This window comes from Enhydra lutris, unplaced genomic scaffold (assembly GCF_002288905.1).
Source record: "Enhydra lutris kenyoni isolate GAN:26980312 unplaced genomic scaffold, ASM228890v2 scaffoldscaffold10, whole genome shotgun sequence".
Classification (NCBI taxonomy): Eukaryota; Metazoa; Chordata; class Mammalia; order Carnivora; family Mustelidae; genus Enhydra; species Enhydra lutris.
The window spans coordinates 14086533-14113796 of record NW_019154094.1 but is presented as its reverse complement, the minus strand read 5'-3'; the positions used below and the strand labels follow the sequence as shown (position 1 = coordinate 14113796).

General features: G+C 37.9%; 1 protein-coding gene across 1 annotated transcript in view; it reads right to left on the bottom strand.

Annotated features, from left to right (window-relative positions):
- LOC111143962 (coiled-coil domain containing 66) overlaps positions 1-27264 on the bottom strand; it is a 68149-nt gene that overhangs the window by 18310 nt on the left and 22575 nt on the right. Inside the window, exons 9-14 of the mRNA XM_022497999.1 lie at positions 15316-15447; positions 14622-14872; positions 14333-14417; positions 13330-13491; positions 8610-8754; positions 6820-6978 (exon numbers count right to left, since the gene is read on the bottom strand). Coding sequence (XP_022353707.1) covers positions 6820-6978; positions 8610-8754; positions 13330-13491; positions 14333-14417; positions 14622-14872; positions 15316-15447 — 934 coding nt within the window. The remainder of the gene's footprint in view (positions 1-6819; positions 6979-8609; positions 8755-13329; positions 13492-14332; positions 14418-14621; positions 14873-15315; positions 15448-27264) is intronic.

Below are 27264 nucleotides of genomic sequence, written 5' to 3'. Positions count from 1 at the left end.
ACAATTCATCAAATGCTAAACATACAGTTATATATAACTCAGCAATGCTATTCTTCTCTCCCAAGAGATCTGAAAATATATGTCTAGGTAAGTTCTGCATAAGTGTTCATAGCATATTTTTAATAGCCAAACTGGTGGCAACTGATGAAGGAATAAACAAAATGTGGTATATGCACAAAATGGAATATTATTCAGTGATGAAGGATGATGATGTATTGCTACATGCTACAACATGATGAACCTTAAAACATTACGCTAAATGAAAGAATCCAGGCACAAAATACCACATATGGTATGATTCCAATTATATGAAAGGTCTAGAATAGGCAAATCTAGAGTAACAGAAAGTAGATTGCTGGTTACCTTTAACTGGAGACAAGGGAGAAAAGAAGAATGACTGGTGATGAACACAGGGGTTCTTTCTGGGGTGATAAAAATGTTCTTAAATTCACTGTGGGGATGGTTGCACAACTCTAAACTCTAATTGTACTCTTTAAGAAAAATACTGCATCAGAAGGTTTATATGAACACATTATAGATGAAAACTTGTATAATCTGGGGAAGGAAACAGTTATCCAAACCTGGGAGGCACAGAGAACTCCCATCAAACTCAACAAAAGCCGGCCAACCCCAAGACATACCGCAGCAAAATCTGCAAAATACAGAGATAAGGAAAGAATCCTGAAAGCAGCAAGGGAAAAGAAATCCCTAATCTACAAGGGAAGACAAATCAGGTTAGTAGTAAATCTTACCAAAGAAACCCAGCAGGTCAGAAGAGAGTGGCATGATACATTCAAGGTGCTGAGTGGGGAAAATATACAGTAAAGAATATTTTATCCACCAAGGATTTGGAATAGAAGGAGATAAAGAGATTCCCAGACAAACAAACCTAGGAGTTTATGATAACTAAACTACCACCCTGCAAAAAATATTCAAGGTGCTGAATGGGAAAAATACACAGTAAAGAATATTTTATCCATCAAGGATTTGGAATAGAAGGAGATAAAGAGATTCCCAGACAAACAAAACTAGGAGTTTATGATGACTAAACTACCACCCTGCAAAAAATATTAAAGGGGACCCTTTAAAGTCGGAAAGAAAGACCAAAAGCAACAAAGTCTAGAAAGAAACAGAGAAAATCTCCAGAAACAGTGACTTCACAGGCAATACAATGGCACTACCTTCTTATCTATAATAATTCCTAAATATAATAATGCCTGAATGTAAATGGACTAAATGCCCCAATCAAAAGATGTAAGGTATCAGAATGGATTTTAAAAAAAAAGATCCACCTATATACTGCTTACAAGAGACTCATTTTTAGACCTAAAGACACCTGCAGATTGAAAGTGAGGTGATGAAAACCAATTTATCATGCTAACAGAAGTCAATAGAGAGCCAGAGTAGGCATGTTTAATATCAAACTAGATTTTAAACAAAAAAATATAATATGAGATAAAGGGCACTATCTCATAAACAAGGGGTCTATCCAACAAGAAGATCTAACAATTGCAAATATCTATGCCCCCAACTTGGCAGCACCCAATACATAAGTCAATTGATAACAAACATAAAGAAACTCATTAGTAACAATAGGAGACTTTAATACCCCACTTAACAGAAACCTACAGATCATCTAAGCCCAAAAATCAAAAGAAAACAATGGCTTTGAATGACACAACTGGACCAGAGGGACTTAACAGACATATTCAGAACATTTCATCCTAAAGCAGCAACAAAATACACATTCTTTTTTTTTTTTTCAAATTTTTATTTTATTTTTTATAAACATATATTTTTATCCCCAGGGGTACAGGTCTGTGAATCGCCAGGTTTACACTTCACAGCACTCACCATAGCCATACGCTCCCCAATGTCCATAACCCCACCCCACCTCAGGAATACACATTCTTTCTAAGTGCACATGGAATATTCTCCAAAATAGATCACATACTGGATCACAAATCAGGTCTTCGACAAATACAAAAAGAATGAGATCATACCATGCATATTTTCAGACCATAATGCTATGAATCCTTAAGTCAACCACAAGAAAAAATTTGGAAAGATCACAAATACATGGACATTAAAGAACATTCTACTAAAGAATGAAGAGGGGGGTACCTGGGTGGCTCAGTGGGTTAAGCGTCTGTCTTTGGCTCAGGTCATGATCTCAGGATCCTGGGATCAGGCCCCACATCAGGCTCTCTACTCAGCAGGGAGCCTGCTTCCCCTCTCTCCCTACCTACCTGTGATCTCTGTCAAATAAATAAATTAATTAAATATTTAAAAAAAAAAAAAGAATGAAGAGGTTAACCAGGAAATTAAAGAAGAAATTTTTTAAAAAAAGATTTTATTTATTTGAAAGACAGAGATCACAAGTAGGCAGAGAGGCAGGCGGGGGGCAGGGGCGGAAGCAGGCTCCCCGCTGATCAGAGAGCCCAATGCGGGACTCCATCCCAGGACCCTGGGATCATGACCCGAGCCGAAGACAGCGGACCAACCCACTGAGCCACCCAGGCACCCTAAAGAAGAAATTTTTAAAAATCCACGGAAGCAAATGAAAACCGATAGTCCAAAACCTTGGGGATGCAGCAAAGGTGGTCCTGAAAAGAAAGTATACTGCAATACAAGCCTACCTTGAAGCAAGAAAAATCTCAAATATACAACCTAACCTTACACCTAAAGGAAGCTAGAAAAGGATCAGCAAATAAAGCCTAAAGCCAGCAGAAGGAAGGAAATAAAAAGATTAGAGCAGAAATAAAAAAACTAGTAGGACAGATCAATGAAACTAAAATATTTTTCTCTGAAAGAATAAAACTGATAAACCCCTAGCCAGACTTAATCAAAACACAAAAAGACCAAAATAAATAAAATCACCAATGAAAGAAGAGAGATCACAACCAACACCACAGAATTATAATTATTAGAGATTATTAGGAAAAACCATATGCCAACAAAACAAGCATCTGGAAGAAATGGATAAATTCTTAGAAATCCACAAACTGCCAAAACTGAAACAGAAAGAAAAAAATTTAAATAGACCCATAACCAGCAAAGAAACTGAATCTGTAATCAAAAATCTCTCAAATACAAAAGTCCAGGGCCAGATGGCTTCCCAGGGGAATTCTACTAGACTTAAAAAAAAAAAAAGTTAGGGGCGCCTGGGTGGCTCAGTGGGTTGGGCCACTGCCTTCGGCTCAGGTCATGATCTCCAGGTCCTGGGATCGAGCCCCGCATTGGGCTCTCCACTCAGCGGGGAGCCTGCTTCCCCTCCCCTCTCTCTCTGCCTGCCTCTCTGCCTTCTTGTGGTCTCTGTCTGTCAAATAAACAAAATCTTCAAAAAAAAAAAAAAAAAAGTTAATACACATTCTTCTCAAACAGTTCCAAAAAAATAGAAATAAATGGAAGGAAAACTTCTAAATTCATTCTATGAGGCCAGCATTACCTTGATTCCAAAACCAGACAAAGACCCCACCAAAAAAGAGAATTATACCTAATATATAATTGATGAACATGGGTGTGAAAATTCTCAACAAGATATTAGCAAATCAAATCCAACAGTTCATTAAAAGTATATTCAAACATTCTTCTGCATGTGGCTGTCCAGCTTTCTCAGCACCATTTGTTGAAGAAGACTATTTTTTCCATTGGATATTCTTTCCTGCTTTGTCAAAGATTAGTCAACCATGGAGCTGAGGGTCCATTTCAATAATTGAGGGTATATTTTAATAATTTCAATTATTAAAACAATTATTCACCACAATCAAGTGGGACTTATTCCTTGGCTGCAGGAAAGGTTCAATATTCGCAAATCAATCAACATAATATACCACATGACTAAGAGAAAGGACAAGAACCATATGATCCTCTCAAGTGATGCAGAAAAAGCATTTATTTATTTATTTATTTTTTTAATTTATTTGACAGACAGACAGAGAGATCATAAGTAGGCAGAGAGGCAGGCAGAGAGAGAGGAAGGGAAGCAGGCTCCCTGCTGAGCAGAGAGCCCGATGCAGGACTCAATCCCAGGACCCTGGGATCATGACCCGAGCCGAAGGCAGCGGCCTAACCCACTGAGCCACCCAGGCGCCCAGAAAAAGCATTTAATAAAGTACAGCATTCTTTCTTGATTAAAACTCTTCACAGAGGGAACATACCTCAATATCATAGAAGCCATATACAAAAAGCCCACAGCAAATATCATTCTCAATGGAGAAAAACAGAGCTTTCCTCCTAAGGTCAGGAACATGGCAGGGATGTCCACTGTCACCACTGTTGTTCAACATAGTACTAGAAGTCCTAGCCTCAGCAATCATGCAACAAGAAGAAATAAAAGGCATTTCAATTGGCTAAAAAGTCAAACTCTCACTCTGCAGATGACATAATATTCTATGTAGAAAACACAAAAGATTCCACCTCAAAATCACTAAAACTCATATAGGAATTCAGCAAAGTGGCAGGATATAAAATCAATGCAGAGAAATCAGCTGCATTTCTATATGCTAACAATGAGACAGAAGAAAGAAATTAGGGAGTCAATTCCATATACAAATGCACCAAAAACTGTAAAATACCTAGAATTAACCTAACTAAAGAGGCAAAGGATTTGTACTCACAAAACTACAAAACACTCATAAAAGAAACTGAGAAAGACAAAGATATGGAAAAACATTCCCTGCTTGTAGACCTTCAAGAACAAATACTGTTAAAATGTCTATGCTACCTAGAGCAATCTACACATTCAATGCAATCTCTATGAAAATACCATCAACTTTTTTCAGAGCTGGAACAAATAATCCTAAAATATATATGGAACCAGAAAAGACCCCAAATAGCCAAAGGAATGTTGAAAAAGAAAACCAAAGCTGGTGGCATCACAATTCTGGACTCCAAGCTCTACTGCAAAGCTGTAATCATCAAGACAGTATGGTACTGGCACAAAAACAGACATATAGATCAATGGAACAGAACAGAGAACCCAGAAATGGACCCTCAACTCCATGGTCGACTAATCTTCGACAAAGCAGGAAAGAATGTCCAATGGAAAAAACACAGTCTCTTCAACAAATGGTGCTGGGAAAACTGGACAGCAACATGCAGAAGAATGAAACTGAACCACTTTCATATGCCATTCACAAAAATAAATTCAAAATGGATGAAAGACCTAAATATGAAACAGGAATCCATCAAAATCCTTGAGAACATAGGCAGCAACCTCTTTGACCTCAGCCATAGCAACTTCTTATTAAACACGTCTCTAGAGGCAAGGGAAACAAAAGCAAATCAAAAGTGAACTACCGGGACATCACGATAAAAAGCTTCTACACAGTGAAGAAAAAAATCAACAAAACTAAAAGAAAACCTACAGAATGGGAGAAGGTATTTGCAAATGACGTGTCTGAAAAAGGGTTAGTATCCAAAATCTATAAATAACTTATCAAACTCAACACCCAAAAAATGAATAATCCAGTTAAGAAATGGGCAAGAAGGGGCGCCTCGGTAGCTCAGTCACTTAAGCAGCTGCCTTCGGCTCAAGTCACATTCCAAGAGTCCTGGGATCAAGCCCTGCATTGGACTCCCTGCTCAGTGGGGAGCCTGCTTCTCCCTTTCCCTCTCCCTGCCACTCCCCCTGCTTGTGCTCGCTCTGTGAAATAAATTTTAAAATCCTAAAAAGAAAAGAAAAAAGGGGGGGGCAGAAGACACAGACATTTTTCCAAAGATATATAGTTGCCTAATAGGCACATGAAAAGATGCTCAACTTCACTCATCAGGAAAATACAAATCAAAACCATAATGAGATACCACCTCACACCTATCAAACTGGCTAAAATTTACTAGCACAGAAAACAACAGGTGTTGGCGAATATATGGAGAAAAGGGAATCCTCCTACACTGTTGATGAGAATGCAAACTGATGCAGCCACTCTGGAAAACTGTATGGGGGGGGTCCCTCAAAAAGTTAAAAACAGAACTACCCTATGACCCAGCAATTATACTACTAGGCATTTACTTAAAGGACACAAAATTACTGATTCAAAGGGGCACATGCACCATGATGTTTATAGCAGCATTATCAACAACAGCCAAAATATAGAAAGAACCCAAATATCCATGGATGAAGAAGATGGTATATAACTTGGCCATCAAAAAGAATGAAAGCTTGCCATTTGCAATGACATGGACAGAACTAGAAGATACTGGGGCACCTGGGTGGCTCAGTAGGTTAAGCATCTGCCTTTAGCTCAGGTCATGATCTCAGGGTCCTGGAATTGAGCCCAATGTTGGGCTCCCTGCTCAGCAGGGAGTCTGCTTCTCCCTTTCCCTCTGCTTCTCCCTTCTGCTTCTGCTCTCTCTCACTCTCCCTCTCACATAAATGAGGGGAAAAAAAGAGAACTGAGTGATTATAGAGGGAGGTGAGTGGGGAAATGGGCTAACTGGGTGATGGGTATTTAGGAGGGCACTTGTGATGTGCACTGGGTATTATATGTAAGTGATGAATCACTAAATTCTACATCTGAAACAATTTCACCATATATGTTAACTAGAATTTAATTAAAAACTTGAAGAAAAACAAAACCAAAACACTGCACTGTATCCTTTAAGGGGGTTAACTGTATCCTATGTGAATTAAACCTCAATGAAGCTGTTACAGAGAAATTAAAAATCAAGAGATCCCTTCATTTTCTAATCCTTGCTGAAAAGTGGTGAATTCCTTTCATTTTTAAATAGAGCTCAATTCTAAATTGAGCTTAATTCTGACTGTGATGCTAATTTTAAGTAAATTTTTAAACCAAATCACAACTTTTAAACAAATACCTGTTTGCACAGCAGTATCCTTTTTGGGAGAGGTTGTAGAATTGATACATGTATTCTTTTTACCACTGACATCATCCAAGCCATGTCCTAAATTTGAAATGTTGTTAGTCACCTTATCAAATAGCAAGAGAAATAAATTATCCAACATAATGACAGTTCAGGAAGATTAAGAGAAAGTATGTGTAGCAGCAACTATATACGCACAAGATTTTCAGGGTAATCAATGTGAACACTACAATAAAAATATAAAAGGGCTATCCTAAATTTTCTTACAAAAAGTGACCTGCATTTTTATCCCTTATTGAATATGAGGATCCTTTCAGAGATTGCTCTAAAAACACTGGGTAAAAAAAAGTATACATTTTACCTACTATAAACAAAACATAAGAAAATTTATGTAAAATGTAGGAAACAAAGGCAGAAGATGAGCAAGGATGAGCAAGAAGAGGAGGCTTTCAACCAGAAACATGCATTGCAGAAGGCCAAGGACGTCAGCCCAATGTCTGCACCCAACATGCCTTCTATCGAAAGAGACAGAAGGCGAAGACACCACATGTCGATGTGGGAGCCACGGAGCAGCCACCTGTATGAGGGAGCGGAGGCGCCGGCAGCACATGTCGGTGTGGGAGCAGGCCACCAGCCAGCTGCGAAGGCACATGCAGATGTCCAGCCAGGAGGCCCTCAATAAAGAGGAGGCCCCACCAATGAACCCCCTCAACCCCCTCAACCCGCTGAGCCCCCTCAACCCACTCAATGCCCACCCCAGCCTCTACTGGAGACCCAGGCCCATCGAGGGTCTGGGCCTGGGCCTGGAGAAGTGTGAGGAGGAGCGCATCAGCCGCGGGGAGTCCCTCAAGGGGGATGGAGGGGACCTGTCGAGTGCCCTGGACAACCAGAGGAGCCCCCTGTCCCTGGGCAAACGGGAGCCACCATGGCTGGCCTGGCCCTGTAATGGCCACTGTGACCCGACCCAGTAAGAGGCTGGGGGAGGGGAGACCGTGGTAAAAAAAATAAATAAATAAATAAATAAAATTAAATTTCCTTACTACTTACGGCCCACTGACAAGTCCTTGAAATAGGTCATTAGTGACATTCCTCTAGGAACTCAACTGCCTGGATGTTCACACTTTGCTAAGGGCAGAACGTAATCTTAGCTCAACCCCCACGATCTTGCACGTCTATTGTAACATAAAAAAAATTCCTCTGGAAACTGCCTTTATCTCTACCCCTCTCCCCAATACATATTGGCAATCATCCCCCAATCATATGACCCACTGATATACATCTGAAGGGTCTCATAACTAAGTTTTTATTAGACAGTAATAAATGACATTTTCCCAACAATAGCTAGCCCCCTCAAGGTCCTGGAAACTGTGCTTCCAAATTCCTTATACTTACACTATCCCTAACCCCTCACAACTTGAAGTATATGATGAGCCACTCTTCACGACCCTAGTACAACTCTTTCTGCCCATGGGTCCTGTCCCCGTGCTTTAATAAAACCACCTTTTTGCACCAAAAACATCTGGAGAATTCTTGGTTGTTGTCTTCAAACCCTAACATCCTTCCTGTATCAAAGAAGATTATTGGAAAGTGTAACATTATTTAGTTTTTCTCTTAAACCAATCTCCCAAACAAAATAAGCATTTTTATAAAGTTACATCAGTTCAAGATCTGAAATTCCTAAAACAGTATTTAGTCACTAGGTGTGTTAGAGGTACCAAAAATAGGCAGTTATTTAAAATCCTCTTCAAAAGATATTTTAAGTAAAATTCTAGTGAACTGCTTACCACCAAGATTTTTAATCAATCCAGAAGTGTCGTGTCCCTTTTGAGCCAATTCTCGGATTCTCTGTTCTTGTTTCAGCCTCTGTGCTAGCTCCTGTGCTCTCTGCATTGTCTGAAATAGCTCATTTGTTTTGAGAGTCATGATTTCCTGTTAATATTGAAGGGCACAGAATTATTAAATGCAATTATCAGACACCTATAGACTTAACTATTCTGAGCAGATTAGCTCCTACTATGTGCCAGGCACTATTCAAGATACTGGGAAAAAGTCAACAGGGCAAAGCTTCTCCCTTTTGGAACTTACATTTTAGTATCATATTCTACAGCTGTATTAGACCACAAATGTAAGAATTCTTTTACCCACTGAAGTTTATTATAATAAAGTTTTTAAAGCTTCTAAAACCAGTGATTAATCCCATCAAAATTCCATTAAGATTAAAAACAGATTATTAAGAGGTAAAACACAGGATTTACGGCCATTTCTTGCAATTCAAACAAATGACCCTTTGACTTTATTCACATATATAGTTTTTTCATAGGAGTAGTTGGCTTAACCTATTCAACATAATGAAAATAGAACCCAGATCATCCGCTTCATCAGTGTGGAGTTAAGGCTGAAAATGGGAAAAATCAAGAAAATGCAGGCTCTGGGTTGCATCTCCGAGGGCGAGGGGAAATGCTCTATGCTCTACTATAAACTTCACAAATCCTTGGCAATCACATGTCATTGTAGGATTTGCTCATGTCAGGTCAGCTCAAACATGACACTTCACACAATCATCCCTATGCCACATGTACCACTTAACAGAGATGTTCTTGTAGCTAACCAGGTATCTACTCTTTTTTAAAAAACAATCTTATTTAGGGACACCTGGTTGGCTCAGTTGGTTAAGCGGCTGCCTTCAGCTTAGATCATGATTCCACTGTCCTGGGATCGAGTCCTAGATCTGGCTCCCTGCTCAGTAGGGAGCCTGCTTCTCCCTCTGCCCCTCTCCCTGCTTGTGCTCTCCCTTGTGCTCTCTCTCTCTAACAAATGGATAAATAAAATCACAAAAAATAAAAAAAATTTGGGCGCCTGGGTGGCTCAGTGGGTTAAAGCCTTTGCCTTCGGCTCAGGTCATGATCCCAGGGTCCTGGGATCGAGCCCGGAATCGGGCTCTCTGCTCAGCAGGGAGCCTGCTTCCCTTCCTCTCCCTCTTGCCTGCCTCTCTGCCTACTTGTGATCTCTGTCTTTCAAATAAATAAATAATATCTTTAAAATAAATAAATAAATAAAATTTTATAATTAAAAAAAAAAAGATCTTATTTAAGCACACAGGAAAACTCTAACACAGCAATGAAATGTATCATCAATCCCAGCCAATCACTGAAAATATATGCTCCTGTTCACTAATGGATACAGACAGAAAGGCCAATCATTTCTTTTAACACATCTAGGATATTTATTAATAATTACTGCTTAGGCGTGCATGGGTGGCTCAGAGAGTTAAGCCTCTGCCTTCGGCTCAGGTCATGATCTGGGTCCTGGGATCAAGCCCCACATTGGGCTCTCTGCTCAGCAGGGAGCCTGCTTCCCCTCTCTCTGCTTGCCTCTCTGCCTACTTGTGATCTGTCAAATAAATAAATAAAATCTTAAAAAAAATAATAATTATTGCTTAGAAAACATTTCAAAATGAAGCACATGGGTAATTTTTTTTTGTGCTGTACTGGTCTTTCTTAGCAGAGGAAAAAACCCATGCAATATGGCATTTGTGAACTGATCACTTGAAATAATTAAACCTTCTCTAGATTCTCCTTTACATTCATAACCTTTATAATGCAACACTTCAGTGTTTCTGCATACACCTTCAAAATTTCAAAACAGATGCAAATGTTCAACTTCTGATTATTTTTCTTTTAAAAATATACCCATTTTTACTCTATCCATTTTTACTCTATAATGTTATTTATAATATAAATACTACCATGTTGATAGTTTGGAAGAACACTTTTTTTTTTTTTTTAAAGATTTTATTTATTTCTTTGACAGAGAGAGATCACAAGTAGACAGAGAGGCAGGCAGAGAGAGAGGGAGGGAAGCAGGCTCCCTGCTGAGCAGAGAGCCCGATGCGGGACTCGATCCCAGGACCCTGAGATCATGACCTGAGCCGAAGGCAGTGGCTTAACCCACTGAGCCACCCAGGCGCCCCTTAATATTTTATTTATTTATTTGACAGACAGAGATCACAAGTAGGCAGACAGGCAGGCAAAGACAGAGGAGGAAGCAGGTTCCCTGCTGAGCAGAGAGCCTGATGCGGGGCTCGATCCCAGGACCCTGAGATCATGACCCGAGCTGAAGGCAGAGGCTTTAACCCACTGAGCCACCCAGGCACCCCAGAAGAACTAACACTTTAAACGTCCATTCTATTAAAGCAATCTACAGATTGAATGTAATCCCTATCAAAATACCAACAGAATTTTCCACAGAGCTAGAACAAATAATCTTAAAATCTGTATGGAACCACAAAGGACCCCAAATAGCCAAAGCAATTCTGAGGAAGCAGAACAAAGCTGAAGGTATCACAATCTTAGATTTCAAACCATATATGCTACAAAGCCAGTACTCAAAATAGTATAGCAATGGCACAAAACAGATCAAAAGAAGATGAAAGGGAGCCCAGGAATAAAACCATGCTTATATGGTCAACTAATGTATGACAAAGAAGGCAAGAATATCCAATGGGAAAAAGACAGTCTCTTCAATAAAATATGCTGGGAAAACTGGACAGTTACATCAACAAGAATGAAATTGTACCACTTTCTTCCGCCACACACAAAAATAAACTCAAATGGATATAAACTGTGAGACCTAAGACCATAAAACTCCTTAAAGGAAACAGAGGCAGTATCCTCTTGGACACTGGCATTACCATGGGCCTGCGCTGTACATTTATACTGGAATTTTAATTTCCATTTTCTAGATCTGTCTCCTCAGGCATAGGAAATAAAAGCAAAAATAAACTGTTGGGATTACATCAAAATAAAAAGCTTCTGCACAATAAAAGAAACCATCCACAAAACAACAAATTACTGAATGGGAGAAGATATCTGCAAACAACATATGTGAAAAGGAGTTAATATCCAAAATATACAAATAACTTGTACAACTCAACACCAAAACCAAATAATGATTTTTTTTTTTTTTTAAGGGAGACAGCATGACCACATGAATGGGGAGATAGGCTGACAGAGTGGGGGTGGGGGGAGAATCTTAAGCAGGCTCCACACTAGGCTTGATCTCACAACCCAGTGAGCATGACCTGAGCTGAAACCAAGACTCAGACACTTAGTCAACTGCCCCCAAAATAATTTAATTTTTAAAAAAGATCAGAGGACCCAAACATTTTCCCAAAGCATACAGATGGCTAACAGACACAGGAAAAGATCCTCAACATCACTAATGATCAGGGAAATGTGAATCAAAACCATTAATTATATCATCTCACCATCGTCAGAACAGCTAGTATCAAAAAGACAAGAAACAACAAGTGTTGGTGAGGATGTAGAGAAAAGGGAACCCTTGTGCACTATTGGTAAGAATGGAAATTGGTATAACCTGTGGAAAACAATAAGGACCCTCCTAAAAAAATTAAAAGTAGAATTACCACACGGTCTAGTAATTTCACTATAAAGTACTTACCCAAAGGAAACAAAAGATATATGCACCCAAATGTTTACTGCAGCATTATTTGTAACAGCCAAGATATGGAAGCAACTCAAGAATCCATCAGCAGAAGAATGGATAAGAAAATGTAGTGTATACAAAAGTAGAGTATTATTCAGCCATAAAAAAAGATGGGACGCCTGGGTGGCTCAGTTGGTTAAGCGGCTGCCTTCGGCTCAGGTCATGATCCCAGCATCCTGGGATCGAGTCCCACATCAGGCTCCTTGCTCAGCGGGGAGCCTGCTTCTCCCTCTGCCTCTGCCTCTGCCTGCCACTCTGTCTGCCTGTGCTCACTCTCTCTGACAAATAAATAAATAAAATTTAAAAATAAAAAAAAAGAATGAGATCTTGCCATTTGCAATAACACGGATGGACCCAGAGGGTATTATGCTAAAGTCAGTCAGTCAGAAGGGAAAGATCAATACCATATGAAGTCACTTATATGTGGAAACTAAAAAGATAAAATGAAAAGCAAAACAAAAAACCCCAAACAAACAAAAAAACAGACCCACAGGGGTGCCTGGGTGGCTCAGTGGGTTAAATCCTCTGCCTTTGGCTCAGGTCATGATCCCAGGGTTTTGGGATTGAACCCATCGGGCTCTCTGCTCTGCAGGGAGTCTGCTTCCTCCTCTCTCTTTCTCTCTCTCTCTGCCTGCCTCTCTGCCTATCTCTCTGCCTTCCTCTCGGCCTACTTGTGATCTCTGTCAAATAAACAAGTAAAATCTTTAAAAAACAAAACAAAACAACAGACTCACAAACTGGTAGCAGGGAAGAGGGAGTTAGTAAATGAGGGAAGAGGAGTGGGAGGTACAGGCTTCCAAATATTAAATGAACGAGTCATAGGGACGAAAGCAACAGTATAGGGAATACAGTCAATGGTACTATAATAGTGTGTATTGTATGCCTGTCAACATGGTATAACATATAGGACTCCTGAATCACTATGTTGTTGTACACCTGAAACTAATGTAACACTGTGTTAATTATATTTCAATGAAAAAAATTTTAATATATACTTACTTCCTTTTGTTTTTGCTTAAGTATGTCTTCTTCATACTGTTTCTGCATCTCTTCTCGTTCCCGTGCTAAGCGACGCTCCTCTTCTTGTTCTTCCTTCTTTCTTTGCTGTTCTTCCAGCTCTTTCTTCCTGCGTTTCTCTTCTACCTGAGCGGTGATGGCTTTCTAGTTATAAATCATAAATCACAAAATGCACTGTCACAAATTAAAAAAATCTATTTGAAGCATTTGAATTTCTAAAGTAAGTTTATCAGTAGCAGATAATATATAATGCAATATTACATATATAAATGAAGTTAAAATGTCAAATTTCCAATGTATTTATCCCATCTCTTGTTCCTGGAATTCTATATGCTTTTTCTTTTAAGAGAGGAGGTCTGTTAGAAGAAGTAATCCAAAAACAACTAAAAAAATCTCAGCACTTAGCATAGTGCCTGGTAAGTAGCAGACATTCTGTAATTCACTTACTGATTAAGATTAACAATATAAATTACATCGAATTCTTCATGTATCAAATGTTTTAAAGAATTATTCAGAATTTTAAGTCCTTTTAGTGTTAGATTAAAATTAGAATTTTAATCTTAGTCTCCTTCCTTATATTATCTGCTAGATTTCTCAATCAGAATTCTACTTCAGTGCCCTGTATAGTTCCCTTAAAAGAACTAATTCTCATCCTAAACAAAATTCAGGAGACCTATAAACAGATGAAAAAAAAAAATAACCAGTACTAAGTTAAGATTTAGTGCCATTTCATATATAAAACATATATTAAAGACCTTGTCTTCTGGAAGGCAAGTGGCTGGTTGTACTATGCGATACTGTCTGGTTCTCAGCATCAATATAATTTGAGTATTACTGCCAGCTGGAGTAAAAATTAGATTCATCACAGAAATGGAAGGGCCTGTGCTGCACATTTATATTGGAATTTTAATTTCCATTTATTTAGGTATCCGCTGGAAATGACTTTACTTATTAAGGCAAAGAATAGTATTTTACAATGCAATACCTGATGTTCTAACTGTTTTTGTCGTCGCCTCTCACGTTCTTCAATCTGAGCTGGATCCAAGAGAGCAGTCATAGAACGGAGAAAGCTGGCAAGATGGACACTTTAGTTACACAAAACCCCCAAAAGATGCTAAATCATTTTTGCTCCAGATACATCCACTAGTAATTTCTACTTTAAAGGAAAATACCAAACCTGAAATCAATTAACACGTATTATAAATATAATGACAGTCCTTTTAAAAGCACATAGACTTTCTTAAACATTAATAAATACTGAAAAATAAACTTACTTTGTTTTCTGACTATCTGCCATGGTCTTATCTCTAACTGGTTTTGCCATATGCTCCTCCTCTGAAGGTTCAACCTGGCTTCCAGTCATAGGCGTATAAACACTGCTGGTATCAGCCAGTTCGTGAGTGTCCGGAGAGACACAGAAGTACTCTGGTTGGTTGTGTGTTGACCAAGAAGACAGTTGAGACTGAGAAGCAGGATAGGACTTTAACGAATCAAAATGCATTGCCCATCTGTCATGTTCCTCACCCTAATCATGATAAATAAGAATTACTAAGAATTCTTCCAATTGTTCTCATGTATAAAGTTCTAAAATGATAATCAAACACAATTTTTAAAAGTCACCACAGAGCAGAATAAGCATCACAAAAATTAACAGAGCTATATTCTTTATTAATTCCATATATACTTAGGTAACTAACATGAAGAGTACGAGAAATTCAAATTAGGAAATTCCTGAAAAGCCAGTTTTAAGAAATTACACAAAATCACTTACTAAATGCATTCAATAAAAGGTTTACAAGAGCAAATGTGTATTAATTTGAATACTGTAGTCTTGTCAAATAGCTTTAGGATACTTTTAGGTTTAAAAGTATTGTATCAATATCAAAAGTATTGTATCAAAAGTATTTGATTAAGGACTCAAATTATTTTTTTTCCCGTGACAACATCCACCTAAATTTGTTAAGTTACCTTTGAAGATGTAATTTTTTCCTCTATTTTTCTTTGCCGATCATCTTCTATTTGCTTGTTCAAATCTTCAATCCATTTCCTATGCTGTTCTTGTTTCATGGCACTGAAAGGGCGCTCCCGTGGTACTGCTTCCTAAACAGTAGTCATCAACACTATTTAAATTACAACTCTCTCTTTCTAACCACTTTATCAATCTTGACAAGAATTTATACAAACAGAAAGGCATTTATCTCTGAGAGGAACAACTGTATACAAAAAATTTTGAATTATACAAGACTTAAACAGATGTATTCCAATTTTCAGAATCATACTTGTAACATAAAGTAGAGAACATAGAATAAATGTAAATGTAAAAAAAATAAATTTTTTCAGGGTGTCTGGGTGGCTCAGTAGATTAAACCTCTGCCTTCAGCTCAGGTCACGATCTCAGGGTCCTGGGATCGAGCTCCATATCGAGCTCACTGCTCGGCAGGGAGACTGATCCCCCTCCCTCTCTGCCTGCCTCTCTGCCTACTTGTGATCTCTGTCAAATAAATAAATATTAATAAGTAAATAAATAAATACCTTTTTAAAAATAAATAAATGAATAAATTTTTTCTAAACTAAGTATAAGATTTTTCAAAAGTCTATCCTAATAGTCTTCTTTAGACTCTGAAAGGAGTTACAGATAATTTAAAATAGATGAATATTGTTTTAAATTTGGCTTCAGGATAAAACAAATACTGCCTTTGTACCAAAAGCCAGGAGGATATAAGAGAGCCAGAGGCTTTCTCTCCTGAATCATGTCTCTCTAGGATATCCCTCTTTTCCATTTCTACTGCTATAGCCCTATCACAGTCTATGACATTTCAATAAGAAAAACGTATTATGTTCAGGTTAAGTCCTTGAATTCTAAGAAAAAAACCAAAAATTAAAAATTGAACAGTAGCATAAAAATTTCTTAATTGAAGTTGCTTCTTAATTTATGAGAATTTGGTATGCTCTAACAAAAAGAAAAGAATATATTCTACTCAGATTGTCCTGAAAGGCAAAAGCTAAGCAACACTTTGTTGTACAGAATAACTGCAGGATACGATTTAAAAAATAGTTTGACAGAATACTACAATGGCAATATACCTGATGTTACTTTCTGCCTTTGTTTTTAACAGAAACAATGGCAAAGCTCCTAGTTTATAAGCAGTTGCTTAAATCAAAGGAAATATCTATAAAAAAGAAAAAAAATCTTAGTATCTCATGTATTCTTACATGTTTTAAAGAGATAAAAACCATCACATTTCTTTAAGCCTAAAAGAACCACTTCAAAAGGAGCATTATCTTCAGGTAGGTAACTGAACAATTCTAGCTCTAAAAACGTTATCTTAAGGATGAAAATGGAAAAGAAAAACAAATGGCCCTTTGAACTCCTTATAAGACATTCTCAACATGGCACTCAATCACCTTAGAACTCTGTTCACATTTCTTACATATGATTTAACCATATTTGGTTTCAAATCGGTTTTTTCAGTTTATCTTTGAATTTTTTTTACATACACATTTGAGTGAAATAATATGGTATCTGTCCTTCTCTGACTTACTTTGCTTAGCATTTTACTCTCTACGTCCATGTTGTTGCAAATGGCAAGATTTCATTCTTTTTTATAGCTGGGTTATATTCCATTGTACATATACCATATCTTTTTTTTTTTTTAAGATTTTATTTATTTATTTGACAGACAGAGATCACAAGTAGACAGAGAGGTAGGCAGAGAGAGAGGAGGAAGCAGGCTCCCTGCTGATGAGCAGAGAGCCCAATGTGGGGCTTGATCCCAGGATCGTGACCTGAGCAGAAGGCAGAGGCTTTAACCCACTGAGCCACCCAGGCACCCCTATACCATATCTTCTTTATCCATTCATCTATGGATAATTGGGCTGCTTCCGCAATTTGGACGTTGTAAATAATGCTGCAATGAACATAGGGGTGCACCTACCTATTCGAATTAGTGTTTTCTTATTCTTTGGGTAAAAACCCAGTTCTGCAATTACTGGGTCTTATGGTGTTCTATTTTTCATTTTCTACGCATACTCTTTTCCACAGTGGCTGCAGAAGTTTGCATTCCTACCAAGAGCATGTGACAGTTCCTTTTTCTCCACATCCATGCCAATACTTGTTTCTTGTGTTTTTGATTTTAGCCATTCTGACAGGTGTGAGGTGATATCTCATTATACTTTTCATTTGCATTTCCCTGATGCTGAGTGATGCTGAGTATCTCTTCATAGGTCTATTGGCCGTCTGTAGTATGTCTTCTTTGATGAAATGTCTGTCCTGTCTCTGCCCCTGCCCCTCCCGCTCATGATCTTTCTCACTTTCTAAAATAAATAAATAAGTAAATAAATCTTTGAAAACAATTTCTCTGTAGTTTTAGCAATTTCTCAATTGAGAAACTGAGATATTGAAGTCTTCATTTATTTAAATCTACCAATTTTTGCTTCATTTATTTTATCAGATTCATGCATGTTAAAAATTGTTATTTCTTGATTTCCTAAATCTTCTATCTATATTTACAACCCTCACCATCCCTAATAATGATCTTATTTTTATTAGTGTAGCAATAACAATTTTATTTTGGTTAGCATTTCTTTTTTTTTAATCCTATTATTTTAAACCTTGCTGCATTCCTATGCTTTACATGTGTCTTGTATTCTAGAAAGTATCTAGATTTCTTTATGCTAATCAGTATTTTCTTAATTGGTGAGTTTTGGTTCACTTAGATTATATTTATTGATGTATTTGGTCCTATTTCTATCTTAATCTTACATTCCACTTTATCTTACTTTATTTTTAAGGCTCTCTTTAAATTTTTGACGTCAAAGATATCATCTTCTAATAAGAACTTAATATGCTCTCATATCCTTTGACCTTGCCTTCCTCTGCCAACCCATCAAGATTGGTATTAACTAGACCTTTTTTATTTGTTATAAAGGTAACAATCCACTCTACTAAGGTAAATAATCACAAATCTCTTACAGTATCCCTTAATTTACCTTACCTTTTCGGTTAAGCACTTCATTCAAAACTGTTTTCAGTGTCACCTTTTAATAAAAATCATCAGAGCACTTTAATGCCTGAGGATATTTTATTATCTACTCTCATTTCAATGATAGTTTGGCTAGATATTAAATTCTAAATTGTAGTAGTTATCTTGTACCCAGTGCTACTGCCAGGAAAAAAAAAAAAGCTCATACTTGTTCTCTTTTATATTGCTTGTTCTTTCTTTTTGCAGGCTTTTAGAATTTCTGGGTCTTCCATATTCTTAAATTTCAGGTTAGTATGTGTAGTGAGGTCTTCCTTATTCTCTTTTTGGGGTGCTTTCTAGCCCTTTAAATCTGAGGTCAGTTAACAAACGGATCTCAATTACTTTTTCAAATATTTCCTCTCTTCTCCCAATGTCCCTCTTGTTTGGAGGGAAAAGTCAGCATTTCTATTTTCATTCTCATACTGCCTTAAATTTTTTTTCCCTATTTGTCCTTTCCCTTTTCAAGATATTTTCTAAATATGTCCTACCAATTATTTATTTACTCCCTAGCTCTATCATTTCCATTAGTTCACATCTATTGTATTTTACACTTTTTTTTAATGTTTCACACCTAAATTTTCTGCATGGTTGTCTCTGTTCTATGTTCTCATTTGTAACACTTTCCCTTCTTTTATTATGTTCATTAGACTAAATTTATCAATTTATCTGTCCTAATATTTTTGCTTCTGTTAGACTCTGATATACTCTATCTACACTTCTTCCTTTGAAATAGCTGTGCTCCTCCAACATTTTTGTTATTTGCAGCAGTTCATTTTTTTTCCTGGCACTATCAACCAAACTTGTCCAGCAGTGAACAGCCAAATATTCAGTGGGAGGAATGGCAAAGAGCAGACTAGCCCTAGGGTTGAAACTTAGGGTGTTAAACTACAATCACTCCTCCAGAGCTTCTTTTTAGGGAGCATTCCTTAGACTGTTATTGTAATTCACGAGACAAGTGACTATGAACAGGAAGGAGTACAGTAGTCTCCACCTGATTTTCCAAGTTCCTGCAAAGAAGTAAGATTTAAGCAAGGACTGGCCCAGGATTTTATTCTAGAGGACAGCTAGAACAGAGATCCAATTTACAGTTAACGGAGAGTGAGGCACTGTTTAAGACAATGACATCAGGGGATGGGGGAAAGCATGTCAACAAGAACAGAATTCTAAAAATTCATTTTCCTTTCCCACAGAGATGCTGGGTTAATTTCTACCACAGGCCACCTACCAATCCAACAAACCAAAAAAGTATCCTTCCCTCATTTTTCTATTATCTCAAGAAATGACCTTAAGGGGAGATAATAGCAATTTATAACCAAGGTTCAGTATCTTGATCATGGGATCTTAGTATTTTTAAGTTTGTAAAAGCTTATTTATTGTCAATATTTTCTGCCTGACTTTAATTTTTGGTTATGTTTTTCTTATAACATTATAGCAAATTTTGCAAATGTTCTGTTGACATTTAAAAATTTGGTATGTGTATTTGTAGAAAATAAAATTACTGGATACTTTTATGGTCCAAATACTCTGATAATACCCCAGTAAAAATGTGCCTCAATTTCTCCTACTTACTTTTGGCTTATGAATCACAAAAATATTATTCTTAAATCTTTGTCATTGACTCTACTTTTTATCAAAAATAATTTTTTATGGGGGTGCCTGGGTGACTCAGTCAAGCATCCCTAGGGGTATGTGTTCAAGTCTCATACTGGGCTCCACCCTAGGCATAGAGCCTACATTAAAATGAATAAGTAAACAGCTTTCTCTCCCAAAGTAATGTTTCTAAAATTACAAGCAATTTTGCTTTTCGTGTTTTTTTTAAATTTTGATTGGCTTACGTTATCTGTTTTTAATAATGTATAATTCTATTTCAAGTGTATCTTTTTTAAGCAGCAGGTCTGTGGGGGAGGAGGCGGTTCTCATACCTCTGCTTTTAAATAAAAGATTTCTGACATTTCGGAGTTGATTTTTGTTTTCTGTTGTACAGGTTACATTAGTAGATAGTCTCTTTATACTTAAAGTAGTGATTATCTTTGCTTTCTGTATTCTTAAACCTTTATCTGGGTTTCAGAATCACAATTAACTGTCTTTACAGAGAGATCATGCAACATATCAACATAAAAATATAAGGCATAAAACAAAAGCATAAAGAACAAAAGTGGAAAGGTCACCTTTGTTTCCATTACTCTTAGACAATGCCAACAATCTGCTTTCTTTTACGTATTTGTATTTGTTAATAGGTCTTCCAGATTTTTTTTCCTTTAAACATGGAAATGGTGACATTGTATGTATTTTTTTGCAATTTACCTTATTTCACAAAGTCTTATAGAGACTTTGTGTCAGCTATATATTCCCTGTTTTTAAACCATAAATTCCTTATTGTGTTTTAATTCTGATTCACTTTTCTGACCCAGGAATAATCTTTAAAAACTGCTTAAAAAAAAAAAAAATCAGAGAAAGATCTTTGGGAAGAGTATTTTATAAATTCTTATAGGTCTGAACATAACTTGATGGTCCCTTTACATGTGAATGTGCTATTTAGGCATTAAATTCTTTGTCTCAGTGTACCTATTAAATCTCTACAAGGGGAATTCAGCTAGATAGTTATCAAACCATTCTGAACATCTACAAACTCAACAGGAGATTGAAGAAAAGAATAGCTGCAATGATATCAACATAAAAAGGACTACTTTCTGGAAGGCAGGATGTGTGGAGAAATGAATCCGAGGTAATATCTGGGAAGACAGACCACAGGTGGGGGGAACCTCCATCAGCTGGCTCCTGGTAAGTGACAGAGCAGTGGAGCACAAAATCAAAACTTTTAGAAGTCTAATCCATAAAGGGACATCACTCCAGTGGCTAAGCGGAGGGTGGAACCCTTGCTGGGACAGTGTGGTCTCAGGACCCTCAGGGTCACAGAAAGACCAGGTGTGCCTGAGTGTGCCACAGCTCCCACATATTGGAGAAAGGAAGCTGGCTGCAAAGACGGGAGCCGGGGAGGGGGCTCTCAGCTTGGGGTTGCCATAAACCATGATCCGTGGCACAGTCAAGCCACTACTCTTCAAGCACAGAGTGAACAAGTGGCAGATCCAGGGAGACTCCCCTTCCTCCCCTAGAAAGAATAGCATGGGAGCACACTGCAGAAATCTGCTAGGTTTGTAAACTCCAAACAAGGTCCTGTGCCGGAGACAGAAATGCTCAGTCACAGGCCAGGTGAGCTCGGAGTGCAGCTGGAGACCATGGAGACGGGAGTGATTGACTGCTTTTCTCTGAGCTCTCACTGAGGAGTGGGGCCCCGAGTTCAAAGTATCTCTGGGGCTGGATATTGGGAGGCCACCATTCTCATTCTCATCCTCCAAAGCTATACAGAAAGATTTCAGGGAACAAAAGCTACCCAGAGCAAACCTGAGGTTACTCAGCCTGGCCCGACAAGGACAGTGAAATTTTGCCCATGCAAAGACATTTGAGAATCACTGCAACGGGCCCCTCTCCAAGATCAGCAACAACATCCAACCAAGGGCGCCTGGGTGGTTCAGTTGGTTAAGCGACTGCCTTCGGCTCAGGTCATGATCCTGGAGTTCCAGGATCAGGTCCCACATCGGACTCCCTGCTCGGCAGGGAGTCTGTTTCTCCCACTGACTGCTCTCCTCTCATCCTCTCTCTGATTCTCTCTCTCAAATAAATAAAATCTTAAAAAAAAAAAAATCCAACGAAGACCAAGTTTACCAAACAATCAGAACCACAAAACTCCAGAGCCAGAGGAATACAGCACAAAGAATTTATGGCTTTTCTCCCATGATTCCTTAGTATTTCAAAGTTAATTTTTAAAAAAATTTTTTTTTAGATTTTTTTTTAGATTTTTTTTTAATTTTTCCTCTTTCCTCTTCCAACCAACTTCTTATCAACTACTTCTTTAAAATCCTTTTTAATTTTCATTTTTACAGTCATATTATAGCTTTATTTTTTGTATATAAGTTTTCTTTCTTTTAAGTTTGGGATGCAGTTTCTTGTAACAGACTAAAATATACCCTAAATCTAATATATAGTTTTGTTCTATTCACCCGCCTGATCACATTCTTTTTTTTTTTAATTATCTTTCATTATTCTTTCAACCAACTTCTTATCAATTCCTTTTTAAAAATCTTCTTACATGTTCATTTTTACAGTCATAGTCCATCCCTACATTGTATTTACCCTTATTTTTGTATATATGTATGTAAGTTTCTCCTTAAAATTTTAGGAGGCAGTTTGTTCAAACATAGCAAAATACACACAAAATCTACTGTGCAGCTCCGTTCTATTCACCAGCCTAATCATATTCTTTTTGTTGTTGTTGTTCCCCTCCTTCCCCCGCAGTTTCAGGTCTCTTCTGATTTGTTTAGTGTATATTTTTCTGGGGTCATTGTTACCCTTTTAGCATTTTTTTCTCTCGACCATGTATTCTCTGGACAAAATGACAAAATGGGAAAACTCACCTCAAAAAAAAAGAAGAGGTGGTACCAACTGTCAGGGACCTAATCATCATGGACATTAGTAAGATGTCAGAACTAGAGTTCAGAATGACGACTGTAAAGCTACTAACTGAGCTTGAAGAAAGCATAGAAGATACTAGAGAATCCATTTCTGGAGAAATAAAATCTAACCAAGTTGAAATAAAAAAAGCAATTAATGAGGTGCAATCAAACATGAAGGCTCTAACTGCTAGGATAAATGAAGCAGAAGGGAAAATTAGTGATATAGAAGACCAAATGATAGAGAATAAAGAAGTGAGAAAAAGAGAGATAAACTACTGGATCGTGAGGGGAAAATTCAAGAGATAAGTAATAACATAAAGCAAAAGAATATTAGAATAATTGGGATCCCAGAAGAAGAAGGAAGAGAGAGGGGCAGAAGGTTTATTGTAGTAAATTATAGCAGAGAACTTCCCTAAATTAGAGAAGGAAACAGGCATCAAAATCCAGGAGGCAGGGCACCTGGGTGGCTTAGTGGGTTAAGCCTATGCCTTCAGCTCAGGTCATGATCCCAGGGTCCTGGAATGGAGCTCCCCATCAGGCTCTCTGCTCAGCGGGGAGCCTGCTTCCCCCCACCCCTCCGCCTGCACCTCTGCCTACTTGTGATCTCTCCTGTCAAATTAATAAATGGAATCTTGAATAAAAAAAAAAAATTTTTTTTTTAAATCCAGGAGGCAAAGAGAATCCCCCTCAAAATCAATAAAAATGGGTCAACACCCTGACATGTAATAGTAACACTTACAAATGTCAGAGACAAAGAGAAAATCCTGAAAGCACCTCCGAACAAAGGGTCTGTAAACTACAAAGGTAGAAACATTAGATTGGCAGCAGACCTATCCACAAAGACCTAAGGACACCTAAAGAGCTGGAGAAAGAATGGCAAAGCCTGAACCCAGCAGGAGAAGAGAAGTAATAAAGACCAGAGTAAATATCAATGAAATAGAAACCAAAAGAACAGAACAGATCCCCAAAACTAGGAGCTAGTTCTCTGAAAGAATTAATAAGACTAATAAACACCTGGCCAGATTTATCAAAAAGAAAAGAGAAAGGACCCAAATAAGTAAAATCATGAATGAAACAGGAGAGATCACAGGAGCACCTGTGGGTGCTCCTGTTGGTTAAGCGTCTCCTTGGGTTCAGGTCATAATCCCAGGGGTCCAGGGATGAAGTCCCACAACGGGCTCCCTGCTCAGGGGGGAGTCTGCTTCTCCCTCTCCCTCTGCCTGCTCCTTCTGCTTCTCTTCTCTCACTCGTGCTTGCTCTCTCTCTCTCTCTCTCTCTCAAATTAATGAATAAATCTTTAAAAAAAAAAAAAAGAAAAAAATTTAAGATAAAAAGGAGAGATCACAAACAACACCAAAAAAATACAATTATAAAAACATATTATAAGCAACTATATGCCAGCTCTGAAAGAAATGGATGCATTCCTACAGACATATAAACTACCAAAACTGAACCAGGAAGAAATAGAAAACCTGAACAGACACATAACCAGTAAGGAGATTAAAGTAGTCATCAAAAATCTCTCAACAAACAAGAGCCCAGGGCCAGATGGCTTCCCAGGGGAATTCTACCACACATTTAAAGAAGAATTAATACCAATTCTCCTAAAACTGTTCCAAAAAACAGAAATGGAAGGAGAACTTCCAAACTCATTTTATGAGGCCAGCATTACCTTGATCCCAAAACCAGACAAAGACCCCATCAAAAGGGAGAATTACAGACCAATATCCTTGATGAACATAGACGCGAAAACTCTCACCAAAATACTAACCAATGGGATCCAATAGTACATTAAAAGGATTATGCACCAGGACCAAGTGGGACTTATTCCTGGGCTGCAAGGTTGGATCAACATCTACAAATCAATCAATGTGATACAATACATTAATAAAAGAAAGAACAAGAACCATATGGTACTCTCAATAGATGCTGAAAAAGCATTTGACAAAGTACAGCATCCTTTCATGATCAAAACTCTTCAAAGTGTAGGGATAGAGGGTACATACCTCAATATCATCAAAGTCATCTATGAAATCCCATAGCAATTACCATTCTCAATGGGGAAAAACTGAAAGCTTTTCCCCGAAGGTCAGGAACACGGCAGGGCTGTCCACTATCATCACTGCTATTCAACACAGTACTAGAAGTCCTAGCCTTGGCAATCAGACAACAAAAAGAAATAAAAGGCACCCAAATCAGCAAAGAAGTCAAACTCTCACTCTTTGCAGATAGCATGAATACTTTATGTGGAAAACCCAAAAGACTCTACTCCAAAATTGCTAGAACTCATACAGGAATTCAGTAGAATGTCAGGGTATAAAATCAATGCAGAGAAATCAGTTGCATTTCTATATACCAACAACAAGAGAGAAGAAAGAGAAATTAAGGAGTCCATCCCATCTAAAATTGCACCCAAAACCTTAAGATACCTACAAATAAACCTAACCAAAGAGGCAAAGAATCTGTACTCAAAAACCTATACAGAGTACTCATGAAAGACACTAAAGAAGACACAAAGAAATGGAAAAACGTTCCATGCTCATGGACTGGAAGAACAAACATTGTGACAATGTCTATGCTACCGAGAACAATCTACACATTTAATGCAATCCCTATCAAAATACCACCAACTTTTTCAAAGAAATGGAACAAATAATCCTAAAATTTGTATAGAACCAGAAAAGATCCCGAATAGCTAGAGGGATGTTGAAAAAGAAAACCAAAGTTGGTGGCATCACAATTCCAGAATTCAAGCTCTATTACAAAGCTGTGATCATCAAGACAGTATGGTACTGGCACAAAAACAGACACATAGATCAATGGAACAGAACAGAGAACCCAGAAATGGACCCACAACTCTGTGATCAACTAATCACTGACAAAGTGGGAAAGAATGTCCAATGGAAAAATGAGTCTCTTCAACAAATGGTGCTGGGAGAACTGGATAGCCACATGCAGAAGAATGAAACTGGACCATTTCCTTACGCCACACACAAAAAACAGACTCAAAATGGATGAAAGACCTCAATGTGAGACAGGAATCTTTAAAAAATCCTTGAGGAGAACACAGGCAGCCACCTCTTCCACCTCAGCCACAGCAACTTCTTCCTAGAAACACCACCAGAGACAAGGGAAGCAAGGGCAAAAAGGAACTACTGGGACTTCATCAAGATCAAAATCATTTGCACAACAAAGGAAACAGTTAACAAAACCAAAAGACAACCAACAGAATGGGAGAAGATATTTGCAAATGGCATGTCTGAAAAAGGGTTAGTATCCAAAGTGTATAAAGAACTTACCAAACTCAACACCCTAAGAATAAACAATACAATCGAGAAATGGGCATGAACATGGACAGACATTTCTGTAAAGAAGACATCGGCCAATGGACACAGGAAAAAGTGCTCTACATCACTCGGCGTCAGGGAAATACAAATCAAAACCACAGTGAGATACCACTTCACACCAGTCAGAATGGCTAAAGTTAACCAATCAGGAAATGACAGGAGTTGGCCAGGATGCAGAGAAAGGGGAGCCCTTCTACGCTGTTGGTGGGAATGCAAGCTGGGGCAGCCACTCTGGAAAACACTATGGAGGGTCCTCAAAGAGTTGAAAATAGAGCTACCCTATGACCCAGCAATTACACTACTGGGTATTTACCCAATGATACAAATGTAGTGATCTGAAGAGGCATGTGCACCCCAATGTTTATAGAAGCTATGTCCACAATAGCCAAACTATGGAAAAGAGCCTAGATGTCCATCAACAGATGAATGGATAAAGATGATGTCGTGTGTGTGTGTGTGTGTGTGTGTGTGGAATATTATGCAGCCATCAAGAAACTCAAAATCTTGCTATTTGCAACAACGTGGATGGAATTAGAGGCTATTTTGCTAAGCAAAATAAGTCAATCAGAGAAAGACAATTATCATATGATCTCACTGATATGAAGAACGTGAGAAACAGGACAGAGAATCATAGGGGGAGGGAGGGAAAAATGAAAGAAGACGAAACCAGAGAGGGAGACAAACCATAAGAGACTCATCATCTCAGAAAACAAACTGAGGGTTGCTTGAGCGGAGGGGAATAGGAGGGATGGGGTGGCTGGGGATGGTCTTTGGGGAGGGTATGTGCTATGGTTAGTGCTGTGAATTGATGAATCACAGACCTGTACCCCTGCAGCAAATAATACATATGTTAACAACAAACAAATAAACCTTTATAAACACTGTTCTATTATCTACAGAGAAGAAATCTAAGGTTAATTTGAGTTTTGTTCCCGGTCTTCTTATTTTAAATGCCTGAAGAAGCCTATACTTGTTCATGAAATTTTAACAGTTATCAGGATGTCTCTTCAAATCAGCCTCTTTCATTTAATTTTTTTT